Consider the following 15,592-nt stretch of genomic DNA (forward strand, 5'->3'; position numbering starts at 1 on the left):
GGATTTCTCCTTACCTCTCCCAAGAGGGTTTTCTCAATTCTGCCTTTCACGAGGCGAGCATAATCTGCGTCATCGTCCTTGTCCAGCTGTGCTGTGATGATTGGAGTGCTATGAAAAGGAAAATCGACTAGAGCACAAGGAGGACGGCCGCCGCCGCTTTGTTGAATCCGACCATTTAGACTCGTGATGTTAAAAGCAACTGCAATTTATGGAGCGTTCACTGCGTGTCAGACATGCTCCTTCACACATTCTCATTTAGATTTACTATTTTGGGAGCTCACGGGCAACCCACTCTATCAGTGAATGAAGTGGCTTTTAGAAAATTCTCCCTGGCCCAGTGAACCTACCTCTTCCTCTTCGGTCCTGATAAGTAGTTATTTTAGTTCTGTTCCTTGAGTGAATTGGTCCTTCATGCATTACAGCTTCTCCCACCCCTTCCCCGCCCCCATTACGTCCTCCCCACGACACCTCCAGCTCCTTCAACCACTAGCTCTCAGCATCTGTCCGCACTGTCCTGGGCGGTATTCCCTGAACACTCTGACCAGCCCAGAGGAGGCAGGCAAAGCTCCTGCCGCCCTGGACGCCCAAAGGTACTGTTCTAGAACCAAGCACAGCTTTCTTTCACTTAATGCTACTTGTCACTTTGTTAGAGTCAGATCATAGGTGAATCATCATTTTGTCATCAAATGCACTGTAATGTATTTCTCCCTTTTCTAGTCTCAGATCACCTACGAATCCTATCATGAAATCATGCAGGAGTCATAGAATGCGACCATAGCCCAAGTGGTAGACACATCAGCCAGGCCTAATTAGGCTAGGAACATGACATCAAAAGCTTAAAATCTACAGTGACACAATTCTACAATTTTTCCAGTTGATTTTTTGTTTCTCTTTCACGTGAACTGTGGCCATAAAAAACTGCTTTTTCCACTTTCACTGTCTCCAGTTTCAACTTATTTTTTCCCCAAGTGGCGTTTTTAAAAACTAAAATGTGATTAACGCAAGCATTCCAGCGACGTTTGGGATGCCGCCCTTCTGAGTGTCCTCTGTGATGAGAGAATTGCTGTTTCTCAAGAAACGTGACAGGAGATGGGAACAGAAGGGAAATGAAGGCAGGCACCTGATGGCCTTGGAAGCGTTGATAATCTCTTTGATCCGGGGCACGCCCAGCGTGATGTTCATGGAGGCCACGCCTGCGAAGTGGAAAGTCTTCAGGGTCATCTGGGTGCCCGGTTCGCCAATGCTCTGGGCGCAGAGCGCACCAACCGCAGAACCCGGCTCCATCTGTGCCCTAGAAGGGAAAGACACGGATGCAGGTACAGCAAACTGCTGGGGCGGGGCTTCTGGTTATCTCCTTTCATGCGAAAACATGCAGACGCCATGAGTCAGGAAGGAGCTGGCAAGGAGCCGGGCTGTGCTCGGGACAGGCGTCCAGTAATGAAAGTGGACACTGTGTGGCTACTTGCGGTCAGCGTGCGATGACTGGGACCGAACACCTAGTGCCTGGAGAAGATCTAAGCTCTGCTAACAAACAGTCCCAAAGGCAGACAGAGTAGCTGGCACCCACCAACTACACGGCAGTTTCTCTGTGGGGAGGACACTGGGAAATGTCTTTGCAGTTATTTCCACACCTTAGTGACTCCAGTTTATCTACCCGCTGGAATCCCTAGATAAGAGGTGACAGAACCTGCTCAACTGCTGGCTGTCACTAAGTGGTGCTGGTGCGGATTCTATTTCCGTGGGGAAACAGGATATGAGAGGCCCATGTGACCGCCCGGCAGCCTAAGACAATCAGCATCCCTACCTCATGTACTTGTCCCTACAGGTCTCCAGAAACTTTTCTATTTGGGTGGGAGTGATCCGGTCCAACTGGTACAGCACACGGGGCTGGAAGAACGAAACCAAGTGCAGAGTCAGGGCTGGAAGCTCCTGCACATCCCTGAGTGTCCTTCCTAACCCGTCGGGGAAGGTGGTTACCTCTGTGGTGCCGTTATCGTTGATGCCATATTTATCTCTGGTTTTCTTGATCTTCTCAGAAACCCCCTTAATGAATTTTTTTATTTCCTGAAAGGTTACAGAGCAAACATCAGTTGCATATTTCTCAGTAATTTGGATGACATGATGTGTGTTATAAACTTCAATAATAAAGCAATCCCATATTTTAGTGATAGCTAAGTATATACTATAAGGGACACAATATAGATACAAGTTCTAGAACAAAATGTTCCGATGCTGTGGAATACAGCATCCACACCCTGGCCACATCACCCAGTGGTTTGGGTGTTTCTAAGGCCTTTTACTCCACTGACTCCGCCATGGCACCCCCAGCCCCTCTCCGTCCTGCGGTGCCGCCCCCCACTGCACAGGGGAGTGACGCCCGGATAAGCCTTTATACCTGCTGCTTTCTCTTCTGCGCTCCTGCTGTACCGTGTTGCCTACAGTCACACAGCTCAGAACAGGTGGAAGCGCACCATGTATACTTTTAGTGTCTGGACTGATTCATTTCTGAGAATTTCTTCTGAAGCCATTACGATCAACTTAAATACTTACAAGCTAACGCACAGCTTCATAGACATACACGCATTTCAAACATCTGCTTTCAGCTTGCCTTCATTTCAAAGGAAATACTCCCGAACCCAGCTTCTCTTTCTTGTGACTCTCACCTCTGCTTCACTGCCCCAGTCTCATGCTTCCTTCCCATATACAATTAGAACTTTGGAAGATTCCTGGAAGCCACTCTTTAAGCGAGAAATGAAACACCAGTACATTTGCTATTCTTGTACTTTAAAACGGTACTCTGAGCCCTAGGATGGCAATAAAACGGAGCAAGGAAAGTGAAAAATACATCATGTGGAGGGTCCACAAAGCAGGGATAGAGACTACAGACCCGACTCGAAGTTTTCTAGCAACCAAAGGGGAAAACCCATCTGCTCTACAATTGACTGTGTGTCTGTGAAATAAAACCAGCCTCGTGGGCACTCCTAGAACCAGGATCTGCCAGCACCTCCTCTCGGGGAGTGCTTACAGAGGGGGTGTGGTGGGCTTTAATGAGCTACACCTGTCCAAGTCCTGCTCCCCAGGGCTCACACATTAAGTGCTATGGGACTGACTCTTAGAGCACTTCTCAGGTAAGCTGATGGCACACATCATGCAGTAGCCGCATCCTTCAGAGGCCACTGTAATGCAGTCCTGGGGACAGCAATTGGCTGTTTTTGATCCAGGGCCATTTTTGAGAATATGAGGAGAGTGGACAGATTATACTTCCTTCTCAGCAGCCCTCTGGGAAACATAATTTCCCGCAGTGACTTTGGATAAATCACAGCGACAGTGAGCATGAATGGGACTCTGGCTGCCTGCAGGCATCCAGCAGCTCTGTGTGGCTGGCTGAGGACAGGTCCACACGCATGGATGCCCTGTGAGCTGGCCCAAGGGGGCACTGAATCTTGTGGTGACTGCAAAGCCTCATAAGGTCTTATTTCTCCATTCTAAGGTTGGCCGAGGGGGCCCCAAGGAGAAAACCAGCATGCCTGCCCCAAGTCTGCTCAGTTAATATCACATAGCTGAAAACTCCTGGAGTCTAAAACAAATGTTTGAAAAGGAGACTGAATCAGAAGTGCACTTTTGCAAACATAAACCCTACAAGGCACCTGTAGAGCGCTTAACAGCTAACTAACCCAGCTCTGTCCTAACCCTGCAAAAGTACATTTCCTTAGCTTCCCATAGACTACCTAGCAATTTCTAGTTACTACCTTTTGTGAAAGTAAAACACACCGTGGCTCAGCTCATGGCTGCTCCCAGGCAGCTGCTGCCTGGTGCAGTGAGACCTCCCTATGAGATCTCACCAGTCCCATCACTCCAGAGCACAAGGCACCGGGTCTGAGCGAGGTCAGGGGCTTGGCCAAAGCGACAGGCCTCTCCTCGAAGTCAGAGCTGTCTCCCAAGTCTGCTCTCAGGGCAGGACTTTCTGCAATGCCGTCTCTGCCAACCAGGAATTTCAGTCTGTCTCTTAGGAGCCCACGTGACCAAGGGGCTACCTGGCGGGGGAGGAGGGTCCATCACACCCTGGCTATCCCTTGTTCATGAACATGGCTTTCTCCTGACTGCCCTTGTTGGCCAGCTCGCCTGCTCAGTGAGAAAGCATGACGATACACAGAGGGTTACTGTGCCACTCAGCCATCATTCTATACAGAAAGGACTTTTATTAGTTTGCAAGAACTTGAAAATTCTCATGAGACTCTTTTTAAAGAGAAAATCTCCAGGCTTACTTATTAATTATGAGTTTGAGACTGCATTTTCAGAGAAAGTCAGTTACTGCAAACCAGAGGGGGAAACCAGAGCTGGAGAGGGCAGTGGAGCAACCTATCCTGGTGAGACTCTGCCTAACAGTGGGAATCCTCAAAGGCATTGATACTGGCTGGCACTTAATTTTTCTTCTATATCATCAAGAGCCTCTTTCACATTGGTAATTTCCTCCCCCAGCCTAGTTGTCAGCCTGTCGCTGTGTCCTGAAAGCCCTCTTGGCTCAGATGCTGCCATTCGATCACCAGGTGTTAAAGGCTGCCCTACCTGTCGGTGCAGGGAAACCGGAACGAGCGTAAGGCTGAGCAGACCCAGGGGATTTTCATCTGTGAGGAACTATGCACACAGAGAAGTAGAGAGCACACAGCTAAAACCATTCCCCAGCTTAAGCACTGGAAATGAGATCTTTCAGCTGCCACCCACAGGGGCCCACTTCCAGTGCCTTTGCTGAAAGGAATCACTTTCCTTACACAAAAGTTAGATATTCTGGAGGTTGGGGAGGGGGGAAAAAGCTCATTTTGCAGAAATGAAAACTGAAATAAGCTAGTACTAAGGATTCAGCTGAATCAACCCATGCATACTACAGGGAACTCACATGAACATAGCAATTGGCAGGCAATTAATCACACGATTAACCAGCAGTTAAATTCTCACACTCACTCCACAGTGCGTCTGTGAGCACAGGCGTCGGCCTCTGGCTGGGCCAGGGCTCAGCGCCACCCAGGAGTTGCCTCCACTCTGGCGCAGGCTATGGCCAGAGAACATTTCAGGGGCTCAGGTGAATGTCTGGCTAGAGGATTTTGGATCCTCTTGGCAAATCTGAGTCCATCAGATTGTGAGCCACTGAAGGGCAAGGACACGTTTAGGCATCTCTGTGTTCCTGGGAACTGCACGGCGTTTGACACAGCGATGGATGAACCAGTGATCGCTGAATAAATAAACACTGCCGGTCAGTGGGTCACCCGTGAAAGCTTGTCAAAGGCAAGAAAGGAACCAGGCCAAAGTGATGACCGAGGAAGCTGGGTCTGCCAGCACTGGGACAGAAACCTGCCGTCCCCAGGGCTGGCAGACAGCTGGAGTGCTGCTCGCGTCCGCACTGCTACGCTCGGCACTCACAGCATGCGAAGTACGTTACCTCGTTGTATTTCTCATAGCCTGTCTCAGTTAGGGTCTTCAAGGATGAACAGAGACATAAATAAGGAAATACAGTTATGCGGAAAAACAAAATTACAATTCTAATTTGTTAGTTTAAAAAAAAAAAGGAAAATCTGTGGGGAAAAAAAAATCAAAATAAAGGCACTCAGCCTAGTCACACTCTTGATTTTTAACATAGTAAAGTCTGGAATCATCTCTTTTTCACCTTTCACGCCTCACCATATGAAAGAGCTCCCTTAATTAAAAGCGATCTTCAAGTTTCACTTTGCGCTATTTATTTTTGAGATACTGAAAGGGACACAGTCCTGATTTTGTGCTGCATCTGAATTACCAATCAGTACACAAAGGAAACCATTTACTGATTTCTGTATCCCTTTGCTTTTGATCATAACCACAGAAAGGAGCTGCTTGCGTGGGTCAGTGAGATAAATACAACAAAAACAAACAAAGTAAAAAACCTCAAGAGGATATCAAGGCAGCAGCTCCCTGGAAGAGAAAGGAAGGCTGACCCCACGGATTTCTGATCCACACTATGGTAAGAGAAAGAGCGATTTAAAAGAGATGGTATTAAAACAATCCCAGTACTGATACAAATTACTGCGATTGAGAATGACTGAAGAAAGAGCTGGTCCACAAGGTGACTGCAGAGTGCTCACAGGGACAGGCTTTCAGAATCAGTTCTCTAGCTAAAGCAGTTTTCTCCTAATAGGGAAACACTTGTGTGAAAGACAGAAACTAAGAGAGATAGGACACACATTCACTTCAGTTGGCTGGTACAAATTCACCGGCCGGCACCTGGCCAACACTTTTTGGGTGACAGCCACGCCGGGACCACCAGCACTGCGGAGCGTACCTGCAGGAAGCTGTCCTGGCAGCCGAGGAACTCGTTCTTCTTCATGATCGACTCAGAGGTCAGGATCAGCTCGTTTTTACTGAGGGCTGGCTCGCTCTGACACGGGAAGACTGCCTCAAGTAGTAAAAGGAAATAGCGTGATGTAGGAGGGCACGGGGAAGAGGGGCAGTATTAACTGAAAGGGCTTGTAAGACACAAACGACCTTACGCGGAGTGAGCTTTCAGCAACCTGTGATGTTTTTTCCCTTCAAATCAAATTTGAGACTGCCTTTAATATGAAGGTGAAAACGGGGGAAACTGACACTCCATCTTATACAAAGGCTTCTGGGCTATTCAGTGGGTATTGTTCCGCTACCACCCGGCCTTCATCCCACCCCAGACTGGCACTGCAAATACAAATTGCTGTTTTAAAAAACCCCAAACATTTCAAGAGTGAAACTACTCCTGCACCCCCAAGCTCACGGGATTTCCCGTTGTAACGGCTATGTATCATCCTAACGGACGGGCAGACCATGATGTACCTGAGCCACCCTTCACTGATGCTTTGTCTCTACTATAAACAGTGCTGGAAAAACACTTCCGGCACATTTGGATCATTTCTGTGGGGCAGATTCCAGTAAGGAGAACTGTTGGCTCAAATGGCAGCCACATTTAAATTCACATCAGTATTACCAAACTACCTTCCAAACGATTGTTCTAAATTATACCCCCAGTTAAAGTATGTGAAATGTGGCCGCTTCTCAATACCCGTGACTTACAACACTGGCCTCTCTCCTATCACACGGCACCAGACACAGAAACCAAAGCCCCTTCTATTGGTCTTCGATCACTACCAACACTGGACTTGGAAACTGAGAGAGTGTTTTTCCTTTAAGATTTGGGGAAATTATGCGAAGCAACACAAAGAGAAAAATACTAACCTAGTGGTTGGTACATATGACTGAGCATTAACTGTGTATGATATTCCAAAAGGTACTTCCGTTCTAAAAATGTTCTGGAAAACACTCTGACCCCAGATAGAATACTAAATCTTACTTTGATGTTGTCCAGAACCCTTTTAAACTCCAAGGGCTCATCTTTTCCCTCCATAGCTGCAGGATCTAGGCCATCTCCCCCGTAAATGAATTGGATGATGTCGCCCGTAGAGCTTCGCACTGTCAGATCGTACTGTGAGCAAAGATCTTCAAGGGACTTTACAAGCCTTCTCTACAGGGAGAGAAAGAGGGGAAACACAGCTCAGCTGCTTTGAGGAGACCAGCTACGTGTGCAGAGGGTGAGAGTTGCAACTATAAGTTTCAAGGTTACTACCACTTTAATCACACAAAAACATTCTATTAGAAATGCCTTAAAAAGATTCCCCTGACGCCAAGAACAAGCCCAACAGTGCCTCACTAGCCTGTCCAGTGGGATTTAGAATATGCTCCCACCTCCAGCACTTTAGTGTGTTTTAGAATACATGCAACTTAAACCCCATCACCCCCAAAGGACTATGCAAACACTGTTTTCCTAGCCTGCTTTGCCTTCCCTCTTCTTTTCCCTGAGGTATAAAATAATGCAATAGTTTTGCATTTCTAAACACAACTTAATCTAGGACCCCTGTGGACTTCAAAATGAATTACAGAGGATCAGGTACAGACCCTCTTCTGGGACACAGGGGAGAGAGAGAACAGGGACAGCATTGTGTGTGAAGCAGCAGGCAGCAGCCATTTCTCAAACCTGCTTAGGGAAAAACCTTCCACCAGCAGAACACACTCCAGCCAGCAACGTGATGGTGGCTCAGTGATTTAAACAGAAAGAAGTCTTCGTCCAGGCAGCTTCAGAACAAAAATCCCTTATGATACAACTAATTTGTTCTAGGTTAACACACTGCTTGGGAAAGTCATACTCTCTACTCCAAAAAGGTCAAGACAAAATATAAAGTCAGAAGAATCAGAAGACATTTTGACAAGAGTGGTAAAAGCATTTTAGTCTGTTGGGTTTTTGACAAAAGCAGCACACTCCAAAACTGAAGGGCAATTTCCCATCAAAAGATGATTAAAAGGGAGGTATCAGTAATGACACATAAGGTACAGAAGAGGTTATGGAAATAGGTGTCTACTGAGTCAAGTCCATTTTCACCCTCATCAACCTCGTTTGCTCTGGCCCACTCATTCATATCTCTGGCTCGATCCTGATTTCCCAGCTTGCAAAGGGCCATGCTTCTCAAACTGGGATCCACAGTAGGGAGAAAGGGGACACAGAGCCACAGCAAGTTCATGGCCCAGCAACTTGGGGAGTGTTAATTTTATCTGGTGTTGGAAGTAGATAAAAACATTGAAATAAAAAAACCCAAAAAATCATAGGCTATGGAGTACGCAGAGTAGAAGTGAAAATTGGACTGCAAAGAAAATGCTTTGCTTGCAGTTCTACAGAATGAGTTTTCACTCCTCTGCCTTACGGGTCCCCAGGACAGGAACAGGACACCCTCTAGTTTAGCCCTGTCCACTTGAACCTATCCTACAACTGTACAGTGGAGAAAGGGCCTTTTTACGGGCCCTGGAATAGGTTCTTGGAGCCAATTAGAATGATACCAAAAACAAGTTACACAAATAGTTGCACAGCGAGAAGCAGAGTCCTCTCAACAATCAGGAGGTGCCTTGTCCCCCCCTCACGTATTAGGGAACAGGCTCGGGAGGCTCCATGGTGCGTCCCCAGGATGCGTCTCCAGCCCACGTTCTCCTCTGAGAGGCCGGGTAGGTACGGTTCTTGCCTGGGCTTAATCACTCGAGGTACACAGGATCTAGAACATCAACTTTACCCTTTTGTATTGTTTATTTTTAGGGCACCTATGTCTCTTCATTTTTCCTTTTAAATATCAGGACCAGATAAATTATTGCTCAAAATATGTAAACACTCAGCAGTCAAAACCCACAGCGCCCTGCCCCACTCTGTTGCTAGCGGCCTACGTTGCTTCAGGTTACCTGCATGTATCCTGTTTCAGCTGTCTTTACGGCTGTGTCCACGAGACCTTCCCGGCCAGCCATTGTGTGGAAGAAGAACTCCGTTGGTGTTAAACCAGAATAAAAGCTATTAGCCACAAAGCCTTTGGCAGCTGGGAGCTAAAGAGAGATTGGAAAAAAAAAGAAAAATCAAACAAAAGAAAAAGTTCAAGGTCCGTAATTCCAAAACCCATTCAAATCAGAAAGTGCCCCACCTTTAGGCTATACATACCTGGCCAGTGCACTCTCATGAAGTGTCAGGTTTTATGTGCCCTTTCTTAGAGGAGAACTAATTTGGCACAACCCATCCTTACCAGAGACAAGGAGGGTGAGGTTCCAGCTGGGGCTGGCGCTGGTGCCAGTGGCAGGCAAGTGGCTCAGGAGAGGGAAACCAAAGCCTGGGCTGTTATCCATAGAGCAGGCAAGCGGTTAAGGACCTCACGGGGAACCTGCTGACTGAGCAGCCTGCCCTGCCCGTTCCCTAGGGAATGACCCCCTTAAGACATCCTTCCTCCGGGACAGGCCTGCCCACCTCCAAAACATAACCAGGCGCTTCTAATGTTTATGGGGTTTCATTTTGGGACAATGGAAAGGTTCTAAAATTAGATTATGGTGATGATCAAACAACTCTGTCAATATACTAAATCACTGAACTGCACACTTTAAATGGGTGATTATGATATGTAAAATGTATTTCAAAAACACTATAAAAGAAACACATACATCTATAAAGCAGCATGTGAAATGGGCAAATGGCCTTTGATCTGGATAGCTCTATGTTCCTGAGAGCACAATCCAGATGCACAGGCCGACCTCCAGCTTCCCTCTTTTGTTTAAGGGCCAGCTGGTACACTCATAGGCAAGCACAGCTCTCCCAAACCTAGCACTGGTGCAGGGCCTGGGAAGTCGGGCCGCCCCTGGCCTCTGCTCTCGGTTGGTCAAGCTGCCTTAGAACTCTGAGCTGGACAAGTACAGGCAGGTGCCATCCCAGTGGCCATTTATCTGCCTGACCTCCAGTCAATTCCGGTTTGGGCAGACGACCTGAATTGTTCTGGGGCTGCCTGATGCAGAACCTAGCCATACACTCTCAGTGCAGCAGTCCTGTCTCCCCAGGAGGGGCCAGACAGAAATCCTGCAGTTCCATGGGGCAGGAGCAGCTGGGCACCTGTGCTTTAATGGGAATAACAGCTGACTCCAAACCCAGAATTTACTGAATGAGAAATCTACTCCAAGTTCCTTAACTATAGATTTAATAGTCGTCTGCCCCGGAATTCCAGAACCACCCCAGCACAGGTTTGTCTCCCTCTCTCTGCTTATACTAGCGCCCAAACCACAAGGGCCAATGGCACTCAGAAGTCATTCAAAAGCTGAGTTTGAGAATTCCAGAGAGCAGACCCTAGGGTTTCCTGGTCTCCTCAGTGTGTTTCACACTATGACTATCTTGTATATATAAAGTAACGATATGTTTCCATTACTTGAGCTAAGTTGGATGGGAACGTGATATCCTCCTCCTTTCAGAGAAAACATACCAGAGGGCAGTGGTCCAAGTTCTATAGATCTGGGTTGAACAAGGCTCCTCCCACAGGCCTCACGTGGGGCTGAAGATGCACTAACAACCCTGAGCGCCTGCCCTTTTACACCACCTCCAGGAATCGCTCGGTTGGCAGCCACAGAGCTTCAGTTACTCTCTTCTGCACTGACGGTCGTCCTTCAAAGTTCTGCCTGACCCACTACTGCTTACCTTTGAGTGTTTTTCAAAGTGAGGCAAGGACCTGTTTTCAAAACCATCTGGCACTCGGGAGCCACTGATGGCTTGCTGTCCCACGCAGGCAATCATCTGTGATATGTTAATGAAGGAACCTGGGGACGGTCAGGAATGATATTCATTTACCAAAATAAAACTAATGGATGTGCAAGCAGATCTGTGGGATCAAATGGAAACGCAATCCAGCACAGCCCCTTATCCTGAACGAGTTCATAGTGTAGGGACTGTGAGGCAGAACGGGAACAAGGCAGGGCAGAGCTGTCGGTAACACACGGAAGGCAGGGCGAGGGCTGGAGGTGCTGGAGCAGCCGTGCCCGTCGGGGCTGGAGGCAAGACCTCCTGGGGGTCTTCCAGCAGGCGGCAGCACCAGGTTGGACTGTTGCAGGACATCGTGACTTGGACATGAAAGGGTGGGGAGGAGTTCCAAAGTGGGTGGAGGAGTGGGAAGCAAAGACACAGGAATGCGAAAGGTGTGGGGCACGTACCAGGAGCAGGAAGTAGAATATTAGGGTGAAAGGCAAAGTTCAAGAGGTTGGACTTTATTTGTAAAAAATTTACAGAAATAGAAGATGCATGGGGGTTTTGAATTTGAGCACAGCATCATGAAAACTTAAGCTTTAAGGTCCTGGGTAACTAAGAAAATAAAACATTTTGCCTCTTCACTAAATATGTTATTTTAAAAATCCTTAGCCTTTTTTTTTTAAGTTGTCTTAAAGTGGCTCAAAATACCCTCAAACTCAGATATCCACACACATTACCAAGCTCCTCTAGAAGAGTTAAAAACCCCCAAAATGCAAATAATTATTTTTCTATCTACAGTTGACCCTTGAACAATGTAGGGGTGAGGGGCCATGGCTGCCTGTAGTCAAAAATTCATGTATAACTTAAGTCAGTCCTCTGCATATGTGGATTCCCCACCGCGGATTGAAAATACAGTTGATTTTTAAAAGATTGGTGTGTCAGTGAACCCACGCAATTGAAACCTGTGTTGTTCGGGTCAACTGCATACGATTTAAAAAGATGCCGTACAAATAAAGGCCTGTGAGTCATTATACTTCTTACATTTTCCGGAAGCAAACCAGCCAGCCTGATGGAGAACAAGATGACGGCAGTGGCCGGAGAGGAGCACACTCACCTTTGGAGCCACACAGAGCCATGGTGAGGGGGCTGTTGCTCTTGTCCAGCTCCCGGAGGCAGGCGCTGCCTGCGTGATCGCGGATCACAGACAGCTCCTTGAGGATCAAAGCCTGGGGGGAGAAAGGGAGACGTGTGGTGGGGTCGTCCTTGCTGCCTCTGCTGATGACAAATGTGTTGTCTAACGTTCAAGATTTGAAAACATTTATGCAAGATGTCAGATTTCCAAAGGTAGAGGTTTCAGAGCCTTAGGAGACCAGGATGCCTTATGTATACAGACCCACATATTCTACAAGGTTTCAAACTCAGTGTGTAAGGTGGAAATGATCAGTGACAAAACCCTGAAAAATTCTTTAAACGGCAATAAAGTAGAAAGCACATGGCTTTGTGTAGAGGAACCCAGACAATGATGGATCTGCATCTATATTGTTGTATATAAACACTCGTGCCTAAATAAATGTATAAAGCGCAAGATAATACTGGTACTATTTATAAGATTTGTCTATTTTTTCTTGCTGAGCACACATTTGAATTTCCACAAGTTAAGCGTGTGATGAGGTGACTCTCACAAGAATATTCTAGTCCATGAGCTCATCCAGATTGTCATATCTCAGCTCACAACTGAGGATGCTGAATCACTTAGGAGTCATGTTTCCACTAAAAACAAGCGCTGCTGAGGCCTCCAGGTGAGAAATGTCCATTTCTTTCCCCCTAAGATGTGAGATTAAGACTAAGCTGATGGTGAATACCTCACACAACTGCTTTAAAAATGTCACTACATCAGAAAATTTCTTACAGCTTAAACAGCCTCTCTTCCGTCCTGAGGTGAGCTAAAGCTCTGAGCCCCAGGCTACCAGGGAGGCAGAAGAGAGCCAGGCAAAACCCTGGTGCGGTCAGACTGCTGACCCGGGCTGCTTTCGTGAAAACACAGGGCTCTCTGGGGCTGGTGGGATTCTGACACGCGCTGGTCCAGTTCTCAGCTAACCTAGTTTCAAAGGTGAGGGGGCAGCAGACTGGTACGTGGCTCCTAGACATGAAATTCCCTTTTTTGTACCCAAGTCTCTCTCAAAGACCATCCATTCAAAGAGCTGCGGTGCCAGCCTCTAGTCGAAGGATGCCAGGAATAGAAAGGGCAGAAGCACTAAGTACCAGTTACAGAAGGGGCCCAGGCATGATGTCGAAACAAGAGCAGCCCCGCGTGGCCCAATGAACAGATCGGGTTGTGTTTTCACCACCTAGAATGTGAAAGCTGGAAGGGGTACGGAACCAGATCCGAGCCCTTTCCTCATGAAGCAAACAAGAACACACACAAACAAGCAGCACAGGGCGGACAAGAGACTCAAGCCACGGCCTTTACTTCCCACAGCTCTCTGCCACCTTCTCTGCGCGGCTCACAGCACAAGCCAGTGAGCACGACGAGGCTGCCCTGCCCAGACAGCCGTGCTCACCTCTAGCGTCTCCTCGGCAGTGCAGCCAGGCTGCTGCTGCAGCTTGCCCGTGTTCAGGGCTTCGATGTACTCGTCACATTTTTTGTAGCCAGCGTTCAGCAACTCATACTTGGCCTTTAGCAGTCCTTGACCGGGTGTGACGTCACCAATCCCGATTGAGAATCCACGGTTAGCTGTAGAATAGTTAGCAGGTAGAGCAGGGAGAGAGGGGCATGGATGTTAGTCAACCCACTACGTGGAAACACGTTTATACCTTCAGAGAAATCTGTCACAATGCAATTAAATACAAATTACCGTATCAGTCCCTAGGGAGTTATAAAAAACAACTATCACTCACTAACTCCACTCAGAGGCTTTACAACTGAGTGGGGAGCACAGTGATACCCCACTAACGATACTTTAAAGCAGACTACCATTAACCACTGGAGAGCAGGCGAGAAAGCCAGCTACGGACAGTGAGCCGTCTGACTTGTCTGGTTCTAAGACAGCATCACAGGGGCCTTTATGCCTTACACCCCAACCCGAGTTTCTCTTGTCAGAAATCATTCCAAAACACAGAGAATAAGAAACAAATGCAAACTCCACCTTCCTGGAACTATGTACCATCAATAATCCTGATCCTAACTGATGCAGAAAGTGGGCGGATGAGGACGGGCTGAGTAGGGTGGGGAAAGAGCTGCCTAAAAGTGGCTATGGAAATGAGGACCAACGGAAAGGCGCAGAAACTAGATCACCAGGTTCCGTAGATGCTGTAGATGATGTATGTGTTGGAAATAAGAAAACCTGGTATAAAGTCTGTGAAAGAAACAGGCCCCAGGCTCTTACCCTTCTGGGAGATGAGTTTACTACCCAAGAAACGGAAGTAGAGAGACTCTGGATTGAGGGATGCTAGGTGCACACAAACCCTTAGCCCTGTTCCCTGTCCAGCTCCCAGAATTCTGGTAGCCAGGTGTCCATCCTTGGGAAGGAGAGATTGGAAGATATCTTTATAGAAACCAAGCCTCCCTAGAGAAAAATGTTACTGATAGGGACATTGGGTGGTTCCTTAACCAAAAAGCTGCCTTCCAGCTCAGTCAAGGAACTGAGAGGTCCATCAGCCAATCCACTTCATTTCCAATCAGTATTTGAGTGTCTTGCTCATAAAATATGAGATAGCCAGGGACCACCATGAAAAAAAGAAGACAACAAATGCACAGAAAGAAGAAACTGAAAAGGAAAGAGAAAATTCAGGGAGCAAATAAAACTGAGTAATACTCTCTCAGAGTGACAGAGAAGATGTATCTGGAGATCAAGTACAGGAAGCCTCAAAAAAAAAAAAACCACAAAAGAAAAAAAGAATTACCTGAGAATAAGAACAGTGCTTGGAAATTAAATATATGATAGGGAAAAACAGTTTAAAATCAATAGAAATGTTAAAAGATAAAGTGAATCCAGAAACAAAGAAGTGAACAACAGGGAAAAGAAGATAAAATGAGAGAATCAATCCAGGAGCTGTAGTAGGCAACTAACAGAAATTCCAAAAAAGGGAAGAACAGAAAAAATAAAGGAGGGAAAATTATCAGAAAAGCAAGACAAGAAACTTTCCAGAACTTAAGGACACACACTTGCAGATTAAGAGAGCTTACAGAGTGCTCAGCACAATGAATGATGAAAGACTCATGCCAAAGACGTACCACTGTGGACTTGCAGAATGCCAAAAACAGAGAGGATTTTCAAAGCTTTCAGAATAAAACAGCAATGGAAATACAAAAACTTGGGAATAAGAATGGAAACACATATGAACAGAAACCCTGAAAATTGGAATAGAGTAGAACAATACCTTCAAAATTCTGAAGGAAAAATCTTTTTCAGTCTAGAATTCTATACCCAGCCAAAGAATCAATCAAGTGTAAGAGCAGACTAAAGATGTTTACGGGCGTGCAAAGAAACTCTTGACCCATGGCATGCTCAAAACATGAGC

General features: G+C 46.8%; 1 protein-coding gene across 2 annotated transcripts in view; it reads right to left on the reverse strand.

The window, feature by feature from the left end:
- The window catches only part of POLR3A (RNA polymerase III subunit A), a 47,077-nt gene that overhangs the window by 10,304 nt on the left and 21,181 nt on the right, over positions 1–15,592 (reverse strand). For both annotated transcript variants that reach the window (XM_019745940.2, XM_074339672.1), the window contains exons 16-25: positions 13,633–13,805; positions 12,186–12,297; positions 11,027–11,145; positions 9,268–9,405; positions 7,343–7,513; positions 6,308–6,421; positions 1,978–2,064; positions 1,805–1,887; positions 1,121–1,291; positions 15–108 (exon numbers count right to left, since the gene is read on the reverse strand). In XM_019745940.2, the coding sequence (XP_019601499.1) occupies positions 15–108; positions 1,121–1,291; positions 1,805–1,887; positions 1,978–2,064; positions 6,308–6,421; positions 7,343–7,513; positions 9,268–9,405; positions 11,027–11,145; positions 12,186–12,297; positions 13,633–13,805 (1,262 nt within the window). The remainder of the gene's footprint in view (positions 1–14; positions 109–1,120; positions 1,292–1,804; positions 1,888–1,977; positions 2,065–6,307; positions 6,422–7,342; positions 7,514–9,267; positions 9,406–11,026; positions 11,146–12,185; positions 12,298–13,632; positions 13,806–15,592) is intronic.

This window comes from Rhinolophus sinicus, linkage group LG07 (genome assembly GCF_036562045.2).
Source record: "Rhinolophus sinicus isolate RSC01 linkage group LG07, ASM3656204v1, whole genome shotgun sequence".
Lineage (NCBI taxonomy): Eukaryota > Metazoa > Chordata > Mammalia > Chiroptera > Rhinolophidae > Rhinolophus > Rhinolophus sinicus.